The sequence below is a fragment of the Besnoitia besnoiti genome, chromosome II, assembly GCF_002563875.1.
Source record: "Besnoitia besnoiti strain Bb-Ger1 chromosome II, whole genome shotgun sequence".
Lineage (NCBI taxonomy): Eukaryota > Apicomplexa > Conoidasida > Eucoccidiorida > Sarcocystidae > Besnoitia > Besnoitia besnoiti.
Window position 1 is genome coordinate 5,184,749 of NC_042357.1, and position 23,833 is coordinate 5,208,581.

At 56.6% G+C, this 23,833-nt stretch overlaps 5 protein-coding genes across 5 annotated transcripts; 3 read left to right on the forward strand and 2 right to left on the reverse strand.

Annotated features, from left to right (window-relative positions):
* Nucleotides 1-3,230: 3,230 nt before the first annotated feature.
* Nucleotides 3,231-5,081, forward strand: BESB_040740 (tetratricopeptide repeat-containing protein; the record flags this gene model as incomplete). The annotated part of the gene is made up of 3 exons (XM_029362660.1): nucleotides 3,231-3,433; nucleotides 3,807-4,614; nucleotides 4,884-5,081. The coding sequence occupies 3 exons, from the start codon at nucleotides 3,231-3,233 to the stop codon at nucleotides 5,079-5,081; spliced, it is 1,209 nt and encodes a 402-aa protein (XP_029221625.1).
* Nucleotides 5,082-7,639: 2,558 nt separating this feature from the next.
* BESB_040750 (uncharacterized protein) lies at nucleotides 7,640-9,321 on the forward strand (the record flags this gene model as incomplete). Its single annotated transcript, XM_029362661.1, has 3 exons — nucleotides 7,640-8,308; nucleotides 8,701-8,772; nucleotides 9,193-9,321. 3 exons carry the CDS (start codon nucleotides 7,640-7,642, stop codon nucleotides 9,319-9,321), a joined length of 870 nt encoding a protein of 289 aa, XP_029221626.1.
* Nucleotides 9,322-13,990: 4,669 nt separating this feature from the next.
* BESB_040760 (uncharacterized protein) lies at nucleotides 13,991-16,505 on the forward strand (the record flags this gene model as incomplete). Its single annotated transcript, XM_029362662.1, has 4 exons — nucleotides 13,991-14,395; nucleotides 14,518-14,753; nucleotides 14,863-15,766; nucleotides 16,260-16,505. 4 exons carry the CDS (start codon nucleotides 13,991-13,993, stop codon nucleotides 16,503-16,505), a joined length of 1,791 nt encoding a protein of 596 aa, XP_029221627.1.
* Nucleotides 16,506-17,626: 1,121 nt separating this feature from the next.
* On the reverse strand, nucleotides 17,627-18,101 carry BESB_040770 (uncharacterized protein; the record flags this gene model as incomplete). The annotated part of the gene is made up of 2 exons (XM_029362663.1): nucleotides 17,627-17,706; nucleotides 17,861-18,101. The coding sequence occupies 2 exons, from the start codon at nucleotides 18,099-18,101 to the stop codon at nucleotides 17,627-17,629; spliced, it is 321 nt and encodes a 106-aa protein (XP_029221628.1).
* A 2,742-nt stretch (nucleotides 18,102-20,843) lies between these two features.
* On the reverse strand, nucleotides 20,844-23,117 carry BESB_040780 (ribosomal protein RPL18; the record flags this gene model as incomplete). Its single annotated transcript, XM_029362664.1, has 5 exons — nucleotides 20,844-20,941; nucleotides 21,155-21,361; nucleotides 21,592-21,757; nucleotides 22,003-22,092; nucleotides 23,115-23,117. 5 exons carry the CDS (start codon nucleotides 23,115-23,117, stop codon nucleotides 20,844-20,846), a joined length of 564 nt encoding a protein of 187 aa, XP_029221629.1.
* Between the last annotated feature and the right edge of the window lie 716 nt (nucleotides 23,118-23,833).

Sequence of the window (23,833 nt, forward strand, 5' to 3'; positions counted from 1 at the left end):
GCACATGCGTCAGCGTAACGCATGCAGCGCGGAGATAAGGTATAGGCGGTCGCCAGGGACGGGTATCGAGCTGGAAAGGTTAGAGGTTGCGGAATGGGTGCCTTTGAAAAATTGTGGTGAGGTTGTTAGTGGTGAATTTGAGATCCCTTCCCTGTGAGGCAATGAATCTACACAAGGAGTCTAGTGCGCAACCTCGGTGGCGTATGGGATAGAGAAAAATTGACTCACGACGACGAGCTGGTCAAGGGCTGGTTCATTCGCGCATCAGTTACTCTCTCAAGTCTGCAGTTCAGGTATCGTAGTTCAACGGGTGATCAACATGCACTCATGGCGACGGTTGAACTCAACTTAGCTTCGACTGCAAGCGTTTGGGGGGTCATCAATGGAGGGCACTAGATCGCCACTGACGCGTTCGCCGAGCTGCGGTCGACCTCGGACAGGGACCCAAGACCCACAATGCGTACCCGTGGCTTCCCTTGGTGGCTTGCATTTCAGACAAAACCGAAACTTCTCCGAGGTGAACTGAGTGCGCCAAGGAGTCGAGGGGCTGGTTGCGGAAACTTCATGCGGTGCATATTCGCGGCTGAATTCTCAGTGGTTGCACTGTGGAAACGCGCACGAGAATCTGCCAGAGTCGGCGTCACCGCATGGCTTTTCTCCAAAACCCGCCGAGGCAGGTGATTTCATTCGCCTGGGCTCAGCGCTCAACCTCAGTCGCCTCGTCCAGGATCCATGTTGACTCTCTGCGTGGGGCCGTAGCTAGCATATCGTGCTCCGCCTCAATAAAAAACGGTTTTATAACCGTTTTCGCGTACTTCACAGTTAAGAGTTGTGCTCGTGGTTTCTGCAACTTCCACCACTGCAATGACGCGGCGCAAGGGTTCCTCGTGAAGCTGGTTTTGTGCATTCCTCACAAGACGACTCTAACGGGGATCCGGACCTCCAGAGAGACCAAAGCTGACCGAGCAGCATCCCATGCCGCTTTGACTGAGGCCACAGGCCTCCGCAAATGTTCATAGCAGTGCAACCGTCGGTGGATGCCGTTTCCCACGATCAACCACTCTGTTATGAGACCGTGTCCTAGACCTGCGTGGTATTGGCGTGTCAGAGTAGCAGGTCCACGTGCACGGCCGGTACAATCACCCACTCACGGGACGACTTGGCAGCCTCCGAGGTTGTACTATCCGTTTGATGGCGGTGCCGCTCCGCTTAAGTATCAGAAACTAAAGTGGAGCCCGGGAAGAATTGCGCGCCCGTCCAACGAGGGACTACTACCCTAGCGATTAGGTAAGTGGCTAGAAGTAGTGAGTGCAGAGTAGTGACCTCGATGGCAAGAATCCAGACAGTCCTGCCGATTCCTTCAGTGTGGGCCGCAACTGGCAAAGACCCGAACAGCTACATGTGTTAGTAACCTGTGTAAATCGGGACCTGGTGCAAGCAGTCTTGCATTCATCCACTACCACCAGCCAAAAGGCATAATCTGAGGGCGCGGGACTCGCTGGATAGAAGGCCGCTCTGGATGGAGGGCAAGAGTGACTGTCTCAGTAGCGCCGCCTCGGACGACCGCATGCCTTTCGCGTACGCTCCAGTTTACGCTGGTGGGTGGCGTGCTTCCGGGAATAGGGCTGGACCCTGTCAGCACCGTTGGACGAGATTTCCTTGCGGATATGGCTAACCTGCTGTGGAATGCTAGCTACTCAGCAACGAAACTCTTTCAAGCGGGCCTTCTGTCAGTCATGTGCAGGGGCTGGTGACGAGTCTTCGTTTACGAGCATGTCCCGGTGCCTTGGGGTTGCGGGTCAGTGACTCTTGCATTATTCCTCGTTTCAAACTAGGCAATTAGTGCCCACATGACACAGGCACGCGGCATCAGAGAAAGAGTCGCAATAGCAACTGTCGTGCAATCTGTGGCACGTGCGCCTCGCCATGGGCTCAGCACCATAGGACTCACCGCGAGAGTCCACAAGCCGCCGCCAGCGGCACAGCATCGAAATGGCGCAGGTAGTACGCCTCTCTATTTCTGCAGTCCGGAAGATTTTTTCTTATTTCTGAATCAGTTTCCTTTGTTATTTCCCAAGATTCTTCGTAGGACACTGTCTTTCTGGTTCAGTCAGGAAACACCCCACCTATGACGAACACGTGCTCGCATTCGGCCGCCGCCTCTTGGACGCTCTTCAGCACATGAGCAACAGCGCGCCGCGAGCAAACAGCGAGCTGGCACTAGAGGGGACTTGCCAGGCTCAGCTGCGAGAACAAGCAATTCCTTTGTTTCTCACGCTCGGAGAGTTTTTCATGCTGGAAGACGAAGCAAGTACATGAGTCAAAGGAGACAACGTGAATCAGAAAGCTCTGCAAAAACAATAGCAGGTTCTTTCTGGATTCAAAAGACACGCGCCTCGCACCTCGCTCCGTCCCCGTCTTTGCTCAACGCGTCGTCGTCTTCGGCGTGATACGTGATTTTGTTGTAGTGTAGTTGCGTGTGAAGAGAAGCCTCGTGAAGGAGTATCTGTGTTGCTGCAGGGGACACGTTCTGGCACGAAGTATCCTAAGCAACGCACTTTTTTCGGTCCGGCAGAGGCTAACGAGTTCCCCAACTTATCTCGCCGTTTGAGTCCAGTTTGGCTGTCGCGCCGCTGTCAAGCCACCTATCGGCAACTGCCTGGGGTTTGCGGTGGTGTTCTTCATCTTTGTAAAGTAACTCCCGACATCACCAGTTCCTGTGGAAGGCTTGCGGAGAACTGCCTTCTCCGGCCTTGTTGCTGCTACTATTTCTCTTGTGCGTCGCGGTGTGGACAGGCCGTGTGTAAACTGGCAGACATCGCCGATTGTCTGTGCTACTCCGGACGGTTTACGGATATTCATGACTTACCATTTCTCGCGAGCTCGTCTAATTGACGCGTCCCCCGGCCGGCTCCACCTCCTTGGTTTCTCGTCTTTGTTTCAACCACCTACTTCAGCACTTACTCTCCGAAAACGTCCTCGCGCTAGTCCTCCACGTCTCGTTGGCGTTTCCCGTCCTCATTTGTGATCCAGCAGTTTTTGGGACCGGGTGTGATCTTTCGAGTATTTTTCTTACTTGAGTAGCCTGCTGCATGCATCCCGTGTTTCGCCGTCGCATTCGTTGGTTTTCTGAGGCCTTCGCCTGTAGCTGGGGCTCTTCGACTGGCTGTGTCGACCCGAGCATCCTCTCGTGTTGAGTCTTTTCTTAGCGCCCCTGCTTTTTGTTAACGATGGGAAACGCTGTCCAGAGTCCGCGCGGCAGACACTACGGCTATTCCAGCATGCAGAGTGCAGGAGGCCTCGACTTGCCCCTGAACATCCGCAAACCGCCTATGTGCTGCGGAGGCGACAAACATTCCGGGGCTCCTGATCACGGATACAGCGTCATGTGCTGCCAATCCAATGGCAGACAAGTGGAGCAGTTTAAATCCAGGTACGGGATAACTGCTTCGGTCCAGTTATAGGCAGCTGCGGTGTTGGTATAGTTCTGCGTTTTGCGTCGGAGATGCTTTTTTCCATTTATAACGTAGGCATGATGCGGCGCACCAAAACGGCGATCAGCCAGTGGGAAGGAGCCACAATGGAGCTAGCTGGGAGGCGAAATGTGCGTAGAGGGCAGAAAGACGACGTAAACAGCAGTTTCCCACTTCCATGTGTTCCATAGGATCAGCGCGACGTTGCATATATATTGGGAGCACAGAATGTGGTATTCGGGGATGAAGCTAGATTGCAGAGAGAGAGACCGCAACTACCAGAACAGCATCGACAGGTACAACAGGGTCGCTTTCGTCCGTGTACTGTTGCAGGGAGGATGCGCTTACAGCGGCGCGCTACTACCGCGAGCGAAACTTCGATTTGGCGCTGCACGCTTACAGCGCGGCGTTGGATTTCGCAGCTCCGGGCGCCGCCTCCGGCGAGAGGGGCGACGCACAAACCTCCGAGGTTCTGGAGCTCATGGGGCTGCCCAGGCGCGGGAAAAATATGAGCCTCAAGCTTCAGTCGTCCATGGGATGCTGCGATGATTGCAATCGCGATTCGTCTGTCGCTCAAGGCGACGCCAGCAGCAGTGCCTCGACGACGCTTTCTCAGGGAGGAGGTAGCAGCTCGCGTCTTCAGTCCGACGATTTGCGGGAAATTTCCCTGGACGATTCATCCCAGCGGGAGAAGTCCAATCCCTGTGAGCACCTGCGGCTGCAAGCGGGCCTTGAGGCCGGCAGATTCTTCGCGCGAAGCTCCAGCTCGCTCGCGTTGCAGGGCGCAGAAGATCCCGCGGGCATCAAGGCATCCAACCTCTTGAGCGCGAAAATCTGCGACGAAATCGCACAAATGTATCTGACTCGCGGCGAGAAGGAAGAAGCCCTCCGGTATTACAGCAGGGCCGTCTGCCTAGCGCCCGAGGCAGTCGTTTTCATCTACAGACGCGGCGTTGTGCTCCAGCTCCTGGGTCGCGAAAAGGCTGCCATCGAGGCGTTCAGACGCGCACTGGGCGTCAATCCGAATTACAAGGCAGCCCTTTTCAACCTGGGCACGTGCCTTATGCGTCGCGACGACGGCCGCGACGAGGCCCTGAACATTTTCCAGCGGCTCGCCGCCCTCGAACCCGCTGATGATCAGGTGCGGATGAGTAGTTGAGCGCAAGTTGCACGCCGAGATGCCAGCATGTCCGTGTCCGCCCGCCTCAGTTTCTCTTCCCATGAGGATCTGCTTTCGTTGGAGGTCCGCGGGAAAGTAGAGCAGATTGTGTATGGAGTGTGGTCAGTGGCGCAGAGCGGCATCTGCTCCTTGCAAGCGGTTGTGAGGAAATGCGCTGCGCTGCCCAGAGCCTCCTGAAAATACTGTGTCGAACTCTCCGTGTGACATCGTGTCATTTGCACCCTCTTCAGGTCTTGTCGCTTGTCGCCCACTGCTATGAAATGGACGGTCGGTACGAGGAAGCCCTGGCGTACAGACAGCGAGTTGTGCAACTCGATCCGCAGAACTTCCGCGCAAACCGTGAGCTGAAGCAGCTGGAGCAGCAAATGTCGAAGGAGGGCGACCAGCTCGGCGCGGCCAGACTGCGGAGAGCGGGAACGGTCATGTGAAGCTTTATTTTTCGTACGGTGGAACCACGACAGAGCGAGGCGAGACTCTCTCGCGACCGTGTAGTCCAAAATCCATGAATGCTCACGGCGGAGGGAACCGTCTCAGGTTGCGAGACCTGTAAGCCAGGGACGAGCAAATGGAGCGAGGGATGGTAAAGTCGAGGGAATCAATGCTATCCAAGGGATTGTACAAACTGATAGTGCTTCGTTGGGATGTCTGCTCTCACCGTTTGTGGGCTTTCTTAGCGCTCCTCTTCGTCAGGCATGTGACGGCACGAAGGAGGACATACAACTACGGAATCGTGCACCGGATTCGTTTGTGGTTTTCACTCGTTTCATTGCTTTTCTGGATGTGTGTCTTGCGGAGCTCGCCGGAGTCTTCTTTGTTGTGTTGGTGTGTTCGTCGCGTCCCACGGGGTTGTGTCACGACAGAGGCACGGAGGCAAGCTCCGTGTCTAGCCCATCCGTTACACGCGTCACTCGTAGCCACCTACCCCGTATCGTTTCTCGTCTGGTGAGCCTAGTCACAGCCCGACTGGGCTGCGGAAGCACTCCTCAGGGGCCAGATCGCTGGAGATGCTTGCCTCAGTACCCCGGAATGTTGTCTATTCACAGTGAATCTGCTGGATCTCTGTTCGGATATACGTTTCGGGAGGAGTGCAAAGCGCGGCCGCGAAGATTATGTCGAAGTCATAGAGAATACCAAATGCCTTCCGCTGCTGTATTTTAGCTGGCTGGGAACAACGCGTGGCGGCTGCGGGCGAGTGTTTCTAATACTTAAGTGGCAAAAAGACTAGCGCCGCGTTGGCATCGCTTACATCTGTTAGATTTGCTAATGCGCCGTACGGCAAGCAGACATCCTACTATGTTTTTTACTTTGCTGTTTCATGGTTTCTTCGCGCTCCACGTGTTATGGGTGACAAGGTGCTCAGTGTTGTTCGACACGAACAGTAACGTTGCCGGAGCCCATGCAGCTTCCATCCCCGTGATTTGTTTTCCTACTCTTATCCATGCCGCATGTGGAGGAACACTTTCGTACACGCCGTTCGGTGGCGTCGCTAAAACTTCGTCATCTCGCTGTGACTTTCTTTGAGTGTGCGAGAGGTGTCCAACCATGTGGAGACGTACGCAGCCCCATGCGTGGGTCCTGTCACGGCGAGTCTGCGCATGAGCGAGGGTCGGACTCCCTTCTCCCCCGCTGCCCGAGCTCCCCCGCTGGTTCATATGCTAGATGGCTTCTCGAAATACACCGGCTGTCTGCAAAAGTAGACGCGCGACTCTGACATCCGACACGCGTTGAGCTAGCAGCAGTTGCGAAGCATCGTTTCAGTTGAAGCCAATCTTCGGTGCGCCTTGGAAAGCCAGCCTTCGCGTCATCTCCTCCCGCATATGTGGGATGCCGTCTCAGTGGTGTCGCCGTGCCCTACTTACGCAGCTAAACTCTAGTGTAGCAGCAAGCGATCAGCTTCAGTGCTAGCTTCCAGTGTAGGAAAGGAATCGAAGACGTGCTGCTGCTTCGTGGATGAGTGAGTAGCTTCACCGTCTCGGTCGAGTGCATATGCCTCACAAAACGGAGCCTGAGACGTACGCTGTCGGGGTACGACAGCGAAGACCTAGGAGACTACTGTAAGCTAGTGAGGTGGAACGGAAGGGCGTCAGCTTGTTGTACCGTTGAAGACGAGGAAGAGGGAAATCTACCCTAGCACAAGTTAAGCGCCACAAACGCTGGCATTTACACGTTTACCGATCTCTACAGTTTAGGCATAGACACTCTGTGCGCGTACTGAAGGACAAGCGTTGCCAATGGCTGCCTCGGCTGTTGACAGTATAGACCAGCGCTGATCTGTATTCGCCACTCGATAAGCCGCCAAAGCATGTCTGGAGTTCATCGCCGCTCCACGATTTGTTCTGAGAGTCGCGCATGCACTGGTACCTTACCAGTTTGCTGCTGTGCATCGCTCTACAGCTCGGAAGGTCCCTCCGCAACCGTACTATAGGAAATAACAGACCACTTATCAATTTTTCGTGGCGTGTTTTCCGGGAAAGGAGGCTGATTTTTGTGCCGCATTCCTCGAGTCTGGAACTTGGCTGGAACGGAGTCTCGTTGGCACTGAGCATCGAGCCATTAGCTCGGCATGCGGTCTTCGTCGAGTCGGGCATTTTCTCGTCGTTATGTATCCTGCGCATTTTTTATGGAGAGTCTGCGAGAACCGTCAGCTTCGTTGAATTCTGTTTCAACTTGGGAGGGTGAGAAGGGGGACAGGAGGAGCGGGCTATCCGTGAAAACTTTTCCTTTTTTGTCTGCTTCGATGTCAAGGCGTGTGCGACTTCTCGCGGAGTTCCAAGCCCCTCGTCTACGCTCTATGATGTAGGCCGTTGAACGGACCCGTGACGCAAACTCACCGTCAGATCTGCCCATCCTTTCAGTACACCATCAGTGCTGATGGTAGTTACTCTGGAAAGGAGCGTTTTGGGGAGAAGCTCGTCGTCGAGTTCGGCCGGCTATACAAGCGAGCAACGATTGTGCGGAGGCAAAGACAGCGCTGAGGCGACGCACAATGACACAGGGAACGCGCAAAGAGTCCAAAGAGGAGCCACAAAACGCCCACGGCCATCCGGGCTCAAGGAGTGGAGGCGACGCATCCTCTCCAGGTCGGAGCCCTTCCAGCGCGCAGTCTCCTCCGTCGCGGCCCGTGGCGAGGCGCCCGTCGTGCTCGCTCTCCTCTGGCGCCAAAGACTTGCAGAAAACGCCCGCGTCTGCTTCAGGGGTGCAGTCCCGTAGCACCACTTTGCAGGAGGGAGGAGGCGAGCTCGATTCGCAGACCCGGCCTTGGCCTTCGTCCCTCGAAGACTCGCCTGCCGACTCGGCGTCGGGCTCGTCCGAGGCGACGGGGAGCGCGCTGGGCACGCAGCGAAGCCGCGGAGAAGGAGCGAGAGGAGAGAAGCAAGTTCACAGGCGACGACGAGGCGCCGCGGATACGGAAGGGACGGAGGGGTTCGAAGAGGAAGAAGAGCGAACTGGCGACGAACCAGAGCCGGGCGGAAGCCAAGACGCCGAGAAAGACCGAGCCACCGACGCCAGCGAACACTCGTCGGAAGCGTCGCAGACGGATGAGGAGGAGTCTGAATACTTATCTGACGACGATGAACCAAAGGGACCTCCGCGCATTCGGTGTCACCGGTGTGCTCAAGTCATGGAGTTCGATCCTGGCAGTCGCTTCGTTCAGGTAACTCGCCATGTCTTCATAGTAGAGAAAAACTTTGGAACACTTTCCATGGCCAGTATCTACGTCCCTAGTCCACGTGTACTCCCGCGTGGCTTCACTCGGCGTCGGTACCCCCATTTTCAAACAGCGTTTCTAGCGCGCGCGTGTGTGAGTCTGCGCGCACTGCGGCAACCCGTCGGGATGCATGAGCACTGAACGTGTGGATTCACCGCTGCGCGAGCTGGTTTTACGGCGCGAGATACGCTACGCGGGTAGCAGTAGATGTTCCAACTCACTCCAGCGTGTACAGTGTATATACTTCTTGATCTGCATGCGTACTAAGAAGCGCGTTCGCGGATCTGGCGATCGAGGGTGGAGAGACGCTGCATTGTGGCGGTCTGCGTCTTTCGCAGTGCTACCGCTGCGCGGCGATCAACTCGGTGCTGTGTCAGGTCAGTGACGACGGCGCGCATGAGGGTGGCAAGGTAAGCGATTTGCTCTTCGCCTCGCCCTCGGGTTCTTCAGCATCTTCGTTTGTACGTATGTATGCTAGAGGGAGCGCTGCGTGTGAGAAGAGAGGTGACGAAGAACAGCTGCGCCTGCAGCCGCAGCGGTGGGGCTGCAAAAGGCTCCGATGGAAACGCGGATGCCTGTATGCACGTGTAGCTGCGCGTCAGAAATTTTGGTCAATAATTGAAGGGATATCCCTCTGCATGGAGCAACGGAGCTATTTAGGCCCAAATGAGAGGACACGACGCATCGTTTTCGTGTGCAGGCGTTGCTGCGGGAGTGAAACCCACACGCAAAACAGTCGACTCCGAGGCGGTGGTTGCGCATCTGCCAGCGCCGGCGCATGCAGGCTCAATGTGTGTCTATGCAGAAAATGCAATGTCGATTTCGTTTAGGTAGTCGGAGTCATCTGTCCATGCTGTATGACGACGAACCTCGCGACATCCGACAAAGTCATGGTTCGCTGCGGCCTCTGCAGCACCCTCTCTGTGATTCCGGAGACGAAGACGCCTCCTACGTCCTAGCCTTGGAGTCTAGAGGGTTCCTCTGATTGGCCTGCGAATTCTGCGTACCCCGTTCAAGGCAGACAGTACACTCGACAGCCGTCGTCAGGACGAGGGCCTTCTGCAAACAACGCAACTACAGGCGCGGCTTTTTCTCGATGGAAATCGCCGCAGGCGTCACGAATGCGTAGAGGATGTCTCTAGTTATTTATACTCGTAGGGAGGGAACACGTCGGGATCGAGGGGTGGGGACGTTCAGGCGACGTTTCATTTGAAGAGAATAGGGAGAATGCAGAGGCTTGCGGATGTGAATTCTTGATGCTTGCGTGGGAGTCGTTAGGGGAAGTCGCGTGTGCGGTGGGGTGCGCACTGGAACGACCCAGTCGCTCGGCGCCGCCAGATGCACACGCACCCGGTCCCACAGCAGACCGCACGAATCTAGAGAGCTTGCGAGCGCATATGTTAAGACTGTCTTATTCGAATGTGCGCGAGTCTGAATGCTTCTGTGCGTGGCGCTTGAAGACGCGGAGGCTTCTCTGTTTCTTGTGGTCCTGCATGCGTTCTGAACTGTTCATGTTTTCAAAGTTCCGAAAGCCTCGACGAAACGGCATTTGATTCAGCGAACGAGACTTCCGCCTCCAGCTACGTTTCAAAAGTGGATGGCGAGCTGCCCTGATCGTGGGCTTGTTCTTGTGCTGCACCCGCTTTCCGCAACTGTGGAGTCGCTTGACGCACAAAGCACCGATGGGGAACGTGGCATAACAACGCCATATTTCTGCGTGACAAAGTTCAGAGGTCATATCATGGATTGCCGGGACCAGAATTTGGTGGAACCACTTTTCTTTATTTGGACACGGAAGTGCGTATGGTTACATCCTGGCTTCTGTCACGCTTCACGAGTCGCCACGTTCCATTTTACGTACATTATTGATAAAGTCAAACTAGCCCACTCGCATCTGGTGAGTCTGCAGGCGGCCAGTAGGGGATGCAGGACAAAGCAGAGGCCAATACCACCTACTGGCAGATAGCATATTGAAGGTGAAGACCCAGACAGTGTGGGCCTAGCGGACTCTCGAAAAAAATCACCTGGCAAGTCCCAGCGAACCCAGCCGACCGTCTCGCATCTCCGTGTTACCACAGGTCCAACATCAGCGAACCGTCTGCTGAAAAGGCTTTTGTGTCGTTTCCTCGTGGAACAGAAGATGCAGAACGCTTCGGGCAAACCAGCAAAAGGGCAGAGACGGCATCCACAAACCTTGTGTAGTGCTGCTGCAATCTCTGCCACTTCTTTCGACGGTCGAGTTTTCGTTTGTTTCATTCGCTCTGGTGAATAACAGCGTCCTTCGTCACCACGGGAGACCTACACCGGCAGTGAATGAGTCTAGGATGACCGTATCAGTTCACGCAGGTTTCTGCGATGAGCGTAGCATGTCGCGTCGCCAAAGGAACCGGTATGCCGCGAATACGTACTGATGCAGAGCTCAAACAGTTGCGTCCCTTGTTTTCCATCGTCCTCCCTCTGCAGTTGTCAGCGCTTGCGCCACCCAGTTTACCGTACAGACCACTACAGAGATGTTTTCTGTGTGTGTAGCTGCAAGTTCGGCTCACACATGGTTGCACACCTGGTGAGGAGTATTGAGAGACATGTCATTTTAGTGGCTCGCCGGCGTACTTGCGCGCAAGCCTACACCGCTGTTTTGTCTCCGCCGCGCGCGCTGCATCGCGGCGTTCTTCCGCATTTTTTTCCTTTCGCCCAGGCTCAAGACAGCGTCCCAGAAAAATGAGTTCTTGCTACGTCACTGCATGCTTACAACCGTTCTCGTCGGATGGAAGCGGCTGCTGGCTGTTTTCGGGCACTGTTTTGGAGTGACCAAGACATCAGAGTGCGCGAGTTCCGCGACCGTGCGCAGCCGGATCGGCCCCTTTTCGAAGCACAGGACGAGCACATGCGGTGAACTTTCTTTTCCCTACGATTACAAGTGGTTTTTTAGGAACAACTGCCTTTTCATCGTTGTGGTTCAGCCAGCGGGACAGTTAGGGAGCCACGGCGGGACGCTGTACGGGCTTATGGCGCGCGCTGAGGGACGGCTGCAGCCGGACGTTGTGACATTCCGATAAAATCGGCAGCCCTACGGTATGTGCTCGCGGAGTAGAGGTTACTGCTCACGAGAGATTATGTATGATGCTACCGTGCCTATCCGTTATCACAGGTCTGTACTGCGGGCGAGAGGAATGCAGGCGAAGTGTACCGGCACGCCTGACACTAGACGCCCAGATATGCGCTGACGTTTTCAATTCGCTGAACCCTAAACGTGCCTTTTCACCCCTAAAGGAGGCTGAAGAAGATGGAGGGGAGAAGTGATTCTGTACGAGACGAAGACGCGTCAGACGTATATCTCATCCAAGTGGGCGGTATATCCGTTCGGTCGCTGCCACCACGGCCTCGAACCAGACGGCACCATGCGCAGGGCGTCAATACGGACACATGTGCATCGGGCATCGAGGGAAGCGGATTTTTTTCTGAGAACATGGAAACAGAGGAACGAACTCCTTCTCTAGTCGAGCCTCCCGCGGCAAAAGAGGGAACTGGAGCTGCGGTGGAGGCCGTCCATGATGCGTCCCGTGATAAGAAAACTGGGTTTGAATACCTAGATCACACTGCCGATGTTATTATCCATGCTTGGGGGCCTTCGCTTTCTGTGGCGTTTGCAAACGCGGGGAAAGCACTGTTCAATTACATGACTGACATTGAGCGTGTCGAGCCACGGGAGAGCAGAACGATACATGCTGCTGGAAAGGACCTTGAAATCTTACTTTTTCATTTCATGGATGAACTACTGTTTCTGTATGGCAGTGAATACTTCGTTGCCTGCGATATATGTGTACAGCGTTTGGAAGCAAAGGAGGGACTCCTCGTGTGTGAGGCGAAGGGAGAGGTGTTTGACCCCGCGAGGCATTCGCAGGGTACCGAAGTCAAGGCAATCACAATGCACGAGTTGAAAGTACGGCGAGCAGCAGGCAACGCGACAGAACTGCAGGGGAAGGAAGCAAATGGACTGGCAAATGAACTCTTGTGTAGGCGTCATGATAAGCATGAAGCGGATGGTGGAGATTGTAAGGCCGTCGAAGTTTTCGTGCTTGTCGATATATAGGGGATGCCTTTTGTTTGCTCCAGTTGATCTGCCGAGGCCTTCCAATATTTGTTTCTGTCACGCGTGTCATCGGGAAATCTCGTGCTTCGCGCACGTCGCGTCATCATCTGCAGTCACGTTCCCGTGATACATATGAAATGTGTCCAGGCAACTTGCGTCTCTGTTTTCTCCGGCCGGCGAATAGACGTGGCGGATTGACGCTTGTTCGCTTGAGCCTTCATTTGAAGGGAAGACGCGTCGGTACATGCATGCGGGCACGTACGTCAAGCGGATTCATATACTTCGTCTCATGGACGAAGGCAGGTATGCCTCGTGTATCAAATTGGCGATTCATGCAGCAAAGTTGCTGACATCTGCATAGCAGACGAAGACAGAAGCGGAGTAAACTAGAGGGATAGTAATGTTGGGAGGATCTGAAAACAGTTTGCCGCAAATGGAAGGTACATCTGCACTTGCAGACAGGACCGATCCTGAATGCGCGAATTGCAAATAAAAGAATGAACTGAGAACTTCCCTCACGCAATGACAGTGTCGGCGTAACCCACGGGATCAATTCCTTGTGTATGCGTGCGGGGGGGGGCAAGGGGGAGGGGGCTGAAAAGACATGTAGCAACCCGAAATGGCGCAGCTATAACTATGGCAGGGCGTGCATATGTGCATGCATATGCGCTCAAAAAAAATTCGGTTGCTCTAAAGGGATGTGGGCGATGTTGATTATGGGCTGCGGTGGGAAGATCGGGAGCGAACGGGCCGAGGACGCCCGAAAACCCGCGTCCCTCCGGGGGGCCCCAACAGTCACGACAAATAGTACATGTTGTCGGCGAAATACAAGGTGTTGAAGACACTTTCCAGTCCTGAGGTCCTTTGTCGTGTCTCTTTCTTTTCGGAGAACCCACGACGCGTGCAGACCCTTGAACGAAGAATCGACGCACGATTGGAGTGTCGCCATGTCTCAACGTGGTCTGCACTCGCCGCGGTGGAGCCCCTGCCCCTGCGGTTTCGCTTCCGGCGCGACCCCCGCAATATCTCCGGCGGCACACGCCATAGGGCGAAAGGGCACTAGGGGTGGTTGGTACGGCAGACGAGGACATTGCTAAGAGGCCCTTGTCATTGGACATACCTTTGAATTTTAGTATAGGTTGTGCTTTGTCACATTTGCTCCCGCATGCAGGACGGGAGATATGCGCGTTCTTTGAAATTGGTACTAGCCTAGATGGCCTTCCACTGCCTCGCAGGGCGGCTGCATGGGGAGTGGCAGACACAGCCGTCTAGTGCGGTCTGTACAGGGGTGGTCGATCATGGTTTTCATCGAAAACCGTCTCTGCTCGCTGTGAAGCTGCCCAACTGAATAGAAGCAGACAGAGTCTCGCTCGGGTGCGGATTTCCGCACGCACTATCGTGGGCGCGTTTCCCGCGCTCGCTCTGCTGTCTGTGCTAGACTATCGCGGCGGGCTGACGACTACGGCAGAATGGAGTAGACTCACTTTTCTTGCCGGTGCGCGGCTCCTGCGCCCCGGAAAGCCCACTTAAAACGTACGATGAAGACGACCGCGGGTGCGCGGGAGCTGCGCCGTGAAAATGCCATGGCGCAGGAACCTGCGCCTGGGCTAGGCGCCTCGGCGGGCGGGCTGTCTCTGTCCAAACGGAGCTGTCGCTTGGCTGCGTCTGCCTCTAGGCCGCGTGGCAAACGGACGCTCGCCAAGGCAGACTTACTTTGGTCTTCACTGTTTGGTCTCGGAGGAGTCTTGGGCCTGCACATGACTCGCGAAAGAGGTCGCGGAGCGGAGCGCCTCGGCAGCCAGGCTGAAGAGGAGCCCCTGGTCAATCTCCCTCTTCCTCCCGCGCCGCTGGAGAACGGTGGCGAGACTGCCGCCGTGAAGGCGCCGGAGGCCGGTCACGAGAGTGGCGCGGAAAAGGCGCGGGAGGGTGTTGCCGTGGAGCAGGTGCCCGGCCCCAACCGGTTCCTGTTCCCGACGAGGTGGAGAAGCACGAGACAAGAGCCCTTGCCGCGTCCGCGCTCGCCATTGCCGCCGCCTCCTTGGTCGCGTATTGGTACCTCCGGCAGTGTGAAGAGCCAGCTCTGGAAGAGACGCAGGCTCTGGAGGGGATCCAGGCTCTGGAGGAGACCCAGGCTCTGGAGGGGACCCAGGCTCTGGAGGAGACCCAGGCTCTGGAGGCTGTCTCCGCGGACGAACGGCAAGCGGTGGGCGAGGACGCAGAAATGGAGAACTCAGATATCGTCGACGAAGCCGCGCTCGACCTGCCCGAAACCGCAGACAGTGCCGAGGCTGTCTCCGGGACGTGAGGCTCGGAGGGCTCCAGTGCCGGCGTTCCCCTCGTCTCGGGGCAGTGGCGAGCTATCAGTCGGAGTGCACGGTACTGCCGAAGTGAGTGTGGATCTTGCGCCGAGACCTGGATCTTTCGAGACGTTCCTCGTGCGTCTCCTTCCGCCTGAGTTGCGAGGTCACGCCAAGCTCCTCAGCGTGGTCGCGCTCGTGACCCTAGCCCACGTGGGGAGGCGGCTGCGCGGGCGCCGAGGGAGAAGACAGGAGGGCGCGGAGGCGGAGTGCGTTCAGACTGCTGACAAGAAAGTCGCTGAAGTTCAAGCTGAACTGCGCGCCACCTTGGAGAAGCACGCCGCGGCGGAAGAGGCGCCGCGAAGGCTTCAGGAGGACTCCCGCTCGGAGTTCGGTGCCAAGAGCTTGGCTGAAGGCCGAGCCCTAGATGCAGAGGCGCAGCGCAACGACGCGAGAAGCGCTCTGGAGGCCGCTGAGGAGAAGGTTCGCCAGCTGCAGCAGGATATTGGCGATTTGGAGGCCCGCGCCAGTGCGAGGGAAGCGGCAATCGAGCGGCGGGCAAACGACTACCTTGCTCTTGGTGAATCGCTTGTGGAAGAGTTGGAGAAGGCCGTACAGTCGTTGGCGCAGACGCAGGAGCGACTCGATCAGGCCGTTCAAGAGGCAGCATGGAAGAAGGCAACTCTAGATCTCGCCCAGCGTGCTCTTGCCCAAAAGACACACGAGGGGATTCTCAGTGGCGCACAAGAGCCAGCAGTGCAGGCTGCTGTGGCGCTGGCGCAGGCTCAGCCAGAGTTGGAAAAGAAGCAAAAGGAGCTGAACAATGCAATGAAGGATGCGCAAGTTCATCAGGCTGTGCTGCAGAAGGCGGAGTCTTTGGTGGAGCAGATCTTATCTCATTTGGGAGCGCAGGAACAGGAGCTCGCTAGTGCTCAAGCCGAGTCTGAACTGTTGCGGCCAAAGCCGACCTGCAGAATACGCAGTATCTCCTGGCGGCGCAGGAACAAGAGACGAGCGGTATGACGGAATCAGGTGAAGCACAAGCGCAGCTGGAGGATAAGGAGAAGCAGCTTGTCGACGCCCTGGAGCGGGCAGAGATGCGTAAGGCTGCTGTGACGCAGGGCCAGGCGGAGCTGGGGAAGAAGGTCTAGGAGCGCTCTAGGACTACTGAAGATGCGGAGCTGCAGAACGCACTGGCAGAGGCTCATGAAGCGCTGGTCGAGAAGGAGGGCACTCGTCAGTGCTATGGAAGAGTCCGCTCGCAGTAAGTCTGCACTGGAAGAGGCTGAGCAGCTGCTGGACCAGCAAAATGAACAGCTCGCTCCCGCTGCGAGTTACCTCGCACGAAGCATGAAGCGGTCGCGGAAGAAGGCGGCGAGGAGTTCGTACAAAAGGATCAAGAACTTGCTAGCGCTGTGGAGGAAATGCAGTCGTATAACAACGCTGCGGTAGTAAGCTTGAAAAGGAATTGGCCGCGAAGCGAGAAGTGGTCACGACCGCTGTGGAGCAGGTGCCGCAAGAACAGACTGCATTGACCAAGAACCAAACCCGGCTGGCAGAGACGGAGGACGCGGTGAGCAGCGCTGTGCAGAAGGCAGAGGCGCGAAAGGCCAAGCTGGCAGGAGCGCAGCAGGCACTTGCCGCCGCGCTGAAAGAGACGGAAAAGGCCGAGGCTGCCTTGACTCAGGAGCAGGAAGCTGCCGTCGCAGAGATGCAGGAGCGGCTAACAAAGAGACGAAAAGCTCGCAGAAAGTGAGGCGAAACTGGCGGCTTACGAGGCGATGGTTGCGGCAGGTGTGGATCAAACAGAAGGTGCAGGTGGGGTGACGGCCTCCGAGGAAGGCTCGAAAAAACTGAAGCAGTAGCTCGCTGACTTGCAGCGTGAATACGCTGGCGACGGGCAGGCCGTAGAAAGCTTGAAACATGTTGTGGAGTCGAAAAAAACGCAATATGCGTCAGTGCAGCAACGCATCGCGAGACGCGCATCGAGTCTTTGACTGACGAGACTGCCTAGCTCGATCAGGCAGAGATGCATGATCCGGAAAAACTCCATGGCGTCCTCGAGGAAAGGGACGCCGAGGCAACGAAGAAAACGGATGCGGAGGAGCTGCTACTCATCAGCGAGGAGCTGAGTACTTTGACACCAGCGCTGGAACGTGCCAAAGACAGCACGTTGTCCCTTGGTGAAAGATTGAGCCCGTGAAAGGTGTTCTCTAGGGATCGAGTGACATATGGTGTGACACACGCAGCCCCTCCCCCTCCCCCCTACCCTTCGCCCCAAAGGCAACTGGTGGTTGGTGAATGTAGGAATCGAGGATATAAAGGAGAGCGAGCCAGTTGACTGAAATCCCAAACACCCTCCCGTTGACAAACGAGGCAAAGCACTGGTCAGGAGAGTTGTGCCAGAGCGGAAGAGGGGTATGACGGCGGCCCTGCTGCGCCTGTCCTCTAGCGGGTGAACGCGGTCAGCGCGGTTCTATCGTCATCTGAAGTATTCGCAACATTTCCGGTGTACATTTCCGTGTGTGCTGAGCAGTGTTCGTTCTCCTGGGTTCGAATGTGTCGAATTTCACTGTTTTTACTTTGAGGGGCCTCAACGGGTCTTTTCTAGCTTTGTCACCTGTTGGTTTTTGTTTTGCTTCCGGCAGACAAGGCGCTGCGTCGAGGTTCATACCCTATTCATTGTTCTATACTGAACGGCCGAGCATCAGCATGCAGGAGCGGGAGGCTTCACTTTATTTGCTGGAAAAACAAAAGGAGGAACTGGGCGAGTTGCGAGCCGCTCTGCCGACGCGCGCGGTGATAGTGCGCTACAGGGTCTGCAGCAGTGTCTAGTTTCAACGACGCACTAGGCAGCGGATGCACTGAGCCTCATGCTTAGCCGGCACGAGGCACTGCAGGATTCTCCGGCCGGCATGTGGGCGAAACCGCATCTGCTCGAAGAGTCTCAAGCTCTGCTGACACAAAAACAGATGATGGATTAGTCAGGCGGTGTCGCTGGATAACTCGATGACAGAAGTGGCCGCCGCGTACAGAGATGCCGAGGAGCGCGTAGCTGTGTCGCTCGAGCTGGAGTCGGCAATCATGAAAATGATAGCGATCGCCACTGACCGCCTAAGCGCCCTCCAGACGCCGGTGGACGAACTTTGAAAAAACCCTCGGGAGGCAGACGCTGAGGCGACTGCGGCGCTCCAAACAGACGTTCCCAGGGAGTTGCCAAGCCCCGAGGAAGACGAAGGGGTTGCACCACTACTGGAGCCTTCCAGCAGTCCATTAGAGGTTCCTGGGGTTGCGCCAAGTTCCCGAGTAGCCGACTGGCTTGCGTCGCTACCTCAGCCTTCCAGCAGTCCATCAGAGCCTCTAGGGGAGGTTTCAAGCCCAGAAGAAGACGAGTGACTACGGTCTATCGCCACGGGGTAACGTATCAGCGGACAGCGGCGTCACATGAAAGCTACTTTCGTCGTCATTCATCGTGTGCCGGAAGCCACCGCCCTCCTGCCTGATGCACGCCCCAGTTCTCTTTTCCGCGGTTCCGAGTCTGCCGACGCGCTGCAAATTTAGCAGTACAGAAGAGTGACGAGACGAGTCACGGAAACACCACAGCGAAGTGCACCTTTCCACCTGTCAAGAGGTCCGTCCTTTCTTCCCAGCGGATCTTGCACCGCGGGACAAGGCGCACGGTAGACAGCTGTGGAACGTACCGAGTCAATTGGAGGCTTTACCTGGAACGAAGCCTTGAGTACGCGACAAGCGATAACCGGGACTCAAGGCGGTACCTCGATGTAGGAGGTCCCACATTTGCGTGACGCAGCGGTTGGAGTTGCTTTAGATTTTCACGTCTTACAATGCAGCCTGGCGTTGCGTGTTTGTGTGACAGCGCGTTTGACACTGGCGGCAAGTCTTCCTCAGTCCGCGTTGCGTACCCTGAGGTGTGTGCTGTGAAAGAAGCTGCAACGATGAGCGAGCGCCACCTGCCCGTGAGGCCCACCACAAACACTCTGGAGAGGATCGTGGCGCAGATGGGCACCTGAGCGCGAGCGCTACAGAACCTCAGGGACGAATATATGGGTCCCCCCCCTGCTGCAACCTTGGTGTGGCATGTTTACAGCGTTGGCCAGAGGACTTCATCTGGAAAATTTTGTGAGAGGCGAAAATCAGGACCACTCGTTGCCGAAACTTCTGAGTCCCATATACATACACCGGTAGTATATCTGTCCTCTATCATGAGCTGAACTCCACTAGCGAAACGCGAGTGGGGTATTGTAACTCGTGGCAACACCCAGGCTCTGTTCCACCACGGACACTGAGTTTCACCGCCCGGAAGCTTGAAACATGGGTGCCGCCACGTGCTATGATTTGTCGCAGCAAACGGCCGAAAGAGTCGTCGAACAAAAACTGTGCCTCAACTGCGCAGACGGGACAGCATCGACAAAACACAAGCTCGCGTATGCTGTTGTGCCTCAACTGAAATATATCGACACAAGCCCTTTTGATTTAAATCGTGAGGGGAGGTGGCACTCAACCCCCCCACCCGCTCGTGGCAATCCGCTTATATTCAGCCACCACTGCAGTGTTACCCTCAAAATATATAGAGTTTTTCGGCAAGTTCGCGATACAACACCCATGTTATCATCCACCATACCATGTTATAACTCTTCTGCTCGTCCACGTTGTCTCCGGTTGGCCTCTCTAAATGAGCAATGCCTCCCGCACGAAACGGCAGCTGCGACCAAAGATTGAGTGTGTGTCCATGCTTCGCCGCGCAGAAGAGTTCGCTTACACGAGGACAAGTACAACGGCCTCGAGGCCACTCTCACCTCTGAACGGCTGTGACTGTCCTTCCATATCAGAGTGTCCGGAGACTCGTTGACAGGCATGGAGGCGTCCAGCTATGAATCGATTGGCAGCTTGACAATCAGTAGAGCTCTCTCTGAATGGTTCCTAGAGAACATGAACCTTCACATTCCCCGTTTGACCTTTACACGACCTCATGGAGTGGCGCACCGCAGAGGAGAAATAAACGCAGCTCCCTTGTGGAGACAGGCGGTAACTGTCACCCCGGGGGGTCTTCAGTGCTGTGGAGTATCGTCTACCACGTACATGGGACTGAGCAGCGAGATGCGGTCATGCAGCACACGATGGCGGGACACTACACTGCGTCTGCGGAGGATTTGACACGACAAAAGCTGCTCTCACAAGAGCGAGTGGAACCGCTGCATGCGAGCCGTTTCCCCGCGTACTATGCAGGGCCCCGTCGCAGAACCTGACCTGTCTGCCCTCTGTCTAAAAATAGTGCTCACGATATTCGAAGTCTGTGGACCGCTCTCGCTGAGACTCGTCCATCATGTGCCTGGTCTACTTGTTTCGCCCCCTCACTCCTCTCCGTTTTCGGAGCGCCGGCTCCTGTCAGCGGGTGTGTGGGGGAACTCTTTTTGTCAGTCGCCAACACAGATTCCCCTTTTGTTTCATGAGAGATTGCTTTCCGTCTGCGTAAAGTATCCCTCGTACTCCTATCGACGCCACTTCAAAGGTCCATTCACTACAACTGAACGAGCAGTCAGCTCGCATTCTGAGAGCAGAGTTCCGTGACGCCAGGTGACAGACTTTGTTGGAAATATACGGTGCTGCGGTTGCGCCCCAACACGACCGTCTACTCTTTGCACTCCAAATAGAGCTCGTGCTGCGCTGGCCGTGGCTTCCGACATTAGCCCGTAAAATCGTTACAACCTTTCGGAGAAGCCAATCCATCAGGGCACCGAATCGTATCTTCGGGCTGCAGCTGCGTATGTGCCCGAAATGAGCTGGTGCACGCAGACGACACCACGCGTGTCAGTTTGCGCCGGAAGCCGTCGCCCCGACTGCCCGCCCCATCCCCCGTCGCGCGAGGCAGCGTTTCGTTTAACGTGGTGGCAGAGTTACGCAGGTCTTGAAGAACGTCTGTCTTCTATGCCAGTACATGTTACCAAACGAACATATTTAACACCGGAAGATCGGACAGAGAAAAACAAGAACACCAGTCTGAGAGCGTTTGCCGTCCTTCTTCCCCCCTCCCGAGCAACCGAAAAGGAGGAAAACGCACAACACACGCGACCTCTCAGTTCTTGTATCCACGCGACCTTCTTCGTCCACGAGCCTTCTCGAACTTTCGGCCTGTCGCGCGCACGTACGGGCGCGCCTTGGAGCCAGGAGTACCTGCAGACAGCAGCCGCGCGTCACCACGCCCATGCACGCCACGCACACGTGGACAGACACGCCACAACTGAGTTCACTTTACACACCCCACCCCGCCAGACGACCGGCACCACGTGCTGCTGAAGGGACACCCTCGAAAGCGCAATACCTCTTACACCGCCGCCTTGGCTACTACTCCCCCCCTCCCCCCTCCTGAGAGACCCTGAACCATACCTGGGGCAGGACCGAAGTGCTTGTCGGCGGTGCGGCTCTTCGTGGCGGCACGGAGGAGAACGCACTTGGAGCCCTTGGGGCGTCGGAGGGCGAGCTGATCGAACGTGAGGCACTCTCCGCCAGCCTTCTCCAGGCGACGACGGGCGGTCTCCGTGAAGCGCAGCGCGCACACGCTCAGCTTGGGGACCTTAACCATGCGGATGTCATCTGAACGCCAAACAGAGGTAACGCACGCCCACACAGAAGTGACCACTTTGCGCGCTGGCGCATCTCGCAACGCCCCCCAAAACACGCCCACACCTACACCGCGGCCGCGGGATATACTACCGTTTCGCCTCTCAGCGGCTGCGCAGGGCGCCGCCTAAACATAGACTCCATGCTGAGGCAAGTACGTACGCGCGGCAGCCAAAAACGGCGCGAAAAACGCAACTACGCACCAGTGACGGAGCCGACAATGACGGCGACGTTGTCCTCCTTGCCCTTCATGTGCCGGGCGAGCTTGGAGAGCGACATTGGGGCCTTCAGTCTCCTGGGGCCCATGAGACGCTTCAGGACGACCGCGTTGAAGCTGCTGTTCGTGCGGCGAGCCAAGAACTGGTACAGCTGCAGCACCGCGCAGACAGACCCACACGACGCGACTCGTTGCGCAGCGCAGCGATTCTTTCTCTGCCTTTCAGAGACGCTCGCCCCAGGCCCCTCCTCCCTCCGTGCGCTGAAGCCGCTGAGCCACCAACTGATTCGAGTCTCTCCCGAGACAACCAACCTCCGCCCTGCCAGCTTATTCTACACATGTGCGTACACGGTACCTAGCTCTCTGCACTCCCTCCTCCTCTTCCACGGTTCCTTACCTTCACGAGGAGGCGAAGGTACGGGTTCTGGGACTTGACCGCCTTGCGGCCGCCCTTCTTCTTCCTGCCTCTGTGCTCGAGATCAATACCCTGTAAACGAAACGCGACAGGCAGCGCAGCCATTCACACTCAGGCGATTCCACAAGCACCTACGCGCCCGCTTTGCCGCCGCATCAGCTCACACCACCCCCCTTGCCAGTGTGTCCGGGCGATTACCACTAGACGTGGTGTTCTGTGGCGAAACTGGGATGCCGAAGCATGCTCTATATCGCTGGAGGCAAAAAACGGGTACAGAGTAAAAACCACAGAGCCTGCGGCCAGCGTCACCCGCGGCTTCCAGGGCAGGACGCGAGGCGGCCCGACGCCCGATTGAACCGTAACACAGTTCATGGGGCGATCGAGCTCGCGCAGTCGCCGGCGTGGCTCCGTCCAGAAACGCCACCAGAAATCCGAAAAACATGTCGCGAGAACTCGAGACCACAGGGCATCGGCCGCTAAGTAGGCCTGGTACCCGTTCGCCGCCGCGACGCCCCCCTCCGCAGTCAGGAAGGGGCGGTAGGGGCTGAGGATTCGAGAAGTGTGGACGATCGAGAAACTGAAAGGCACCAAGAGGGTCGGAGACAACTTCTACAACAGCAGAACAACTAAAGAGGTCGGATCCCCGCCGTGCCTCGCAGGGTTTTTCGCGCGGTTTCTCCACGCCACACACACTACCGCCGATCGCGCGCTGCCCACTACAGACTCCAGCACTCGCGACGCCGCGCGTTTTGCACATTGGTACAGGAAGACACTTCCTCCTCTGTCCCCAATCTGTTCACAGATCGACTCGTCCTCTCAGATGTCAATCGTGGAAAAAGCCTCGCCCAGCCGCCGACACGAGCACATGCACGCCAGGGGCGGGGCCGAAAAATGCGACTTGCGAGTCCCCTCGCCGCAAGAAGTGGCGGCAAATCTCCACAGAATTTTCACGGACGAAGCCGGCAATTGAAACCGAACGGATCCAGGAAACTGGACGAAACACAGTTCCGTAACCCGTACGAAGAGACCAACCCCACACCGAAAGAACGGCCGAGCGGGGAGGTTGGCGGAAGAGGGAGAGAGGAGACGCTTACCATTTTGTTGACGAAGCGAGAAGAAGAAGGAAGGACAGATAGACACGCACAGAGCGGCCAGAAAAAAGTAAAAAAGCTGTAGAGCCTAGCTTTCCTCTTCTCGCCCCTCCCGGGTCCACAAAAGCCGACGGAAAAGACGACGAAATCGGAGTAGTCAGAGAAGGAAAATCGGCGCCGAAACGTCGGGGGTGCTGAGAACCCGCTTGCGAAAAATCGCCACCATATCTTTTAACGCGAAGCACACAACAGAGCAGGGCGGGAGGAGGCGTTGAGAGCAGGCGGCTTATACGCGGGCGCACCACCGCCCCGGCTTGCCACGCGGACGAGGCGCCTCTCCGAAACATGCCCTCAGAGAGTGAGCGAGTGCGTGAGAGCTTGCGTGATTCTTCTTCCCCCGGTGCCGGTCCCTTTATCTGCCCTCTTTGCCCCCTGGGCGCGCGCTGCTACACAGCCAGCAAGTTAGCCGCTTTGGCACGTGGGGGAGGGGAATTCTGTCAAGCAAGAGTAGATCTGAGAGCCTGCAGACGACTGCGTAGGCGCCGTCACCGCGCGGACCCGCGGGCATCGCACCGGCGAAAGCGAGGGCTGTGCTGGGCACTGCAAGACTCGATTTGTCCCGGGCGAGCCGCGTGACCCAAGAGTGAATCTCATGCTGCCTTTGAAGTCACTGCGCAGAATGACCGCAGCCCACTTCAGACTGCACTTTTTTCGGACTGACG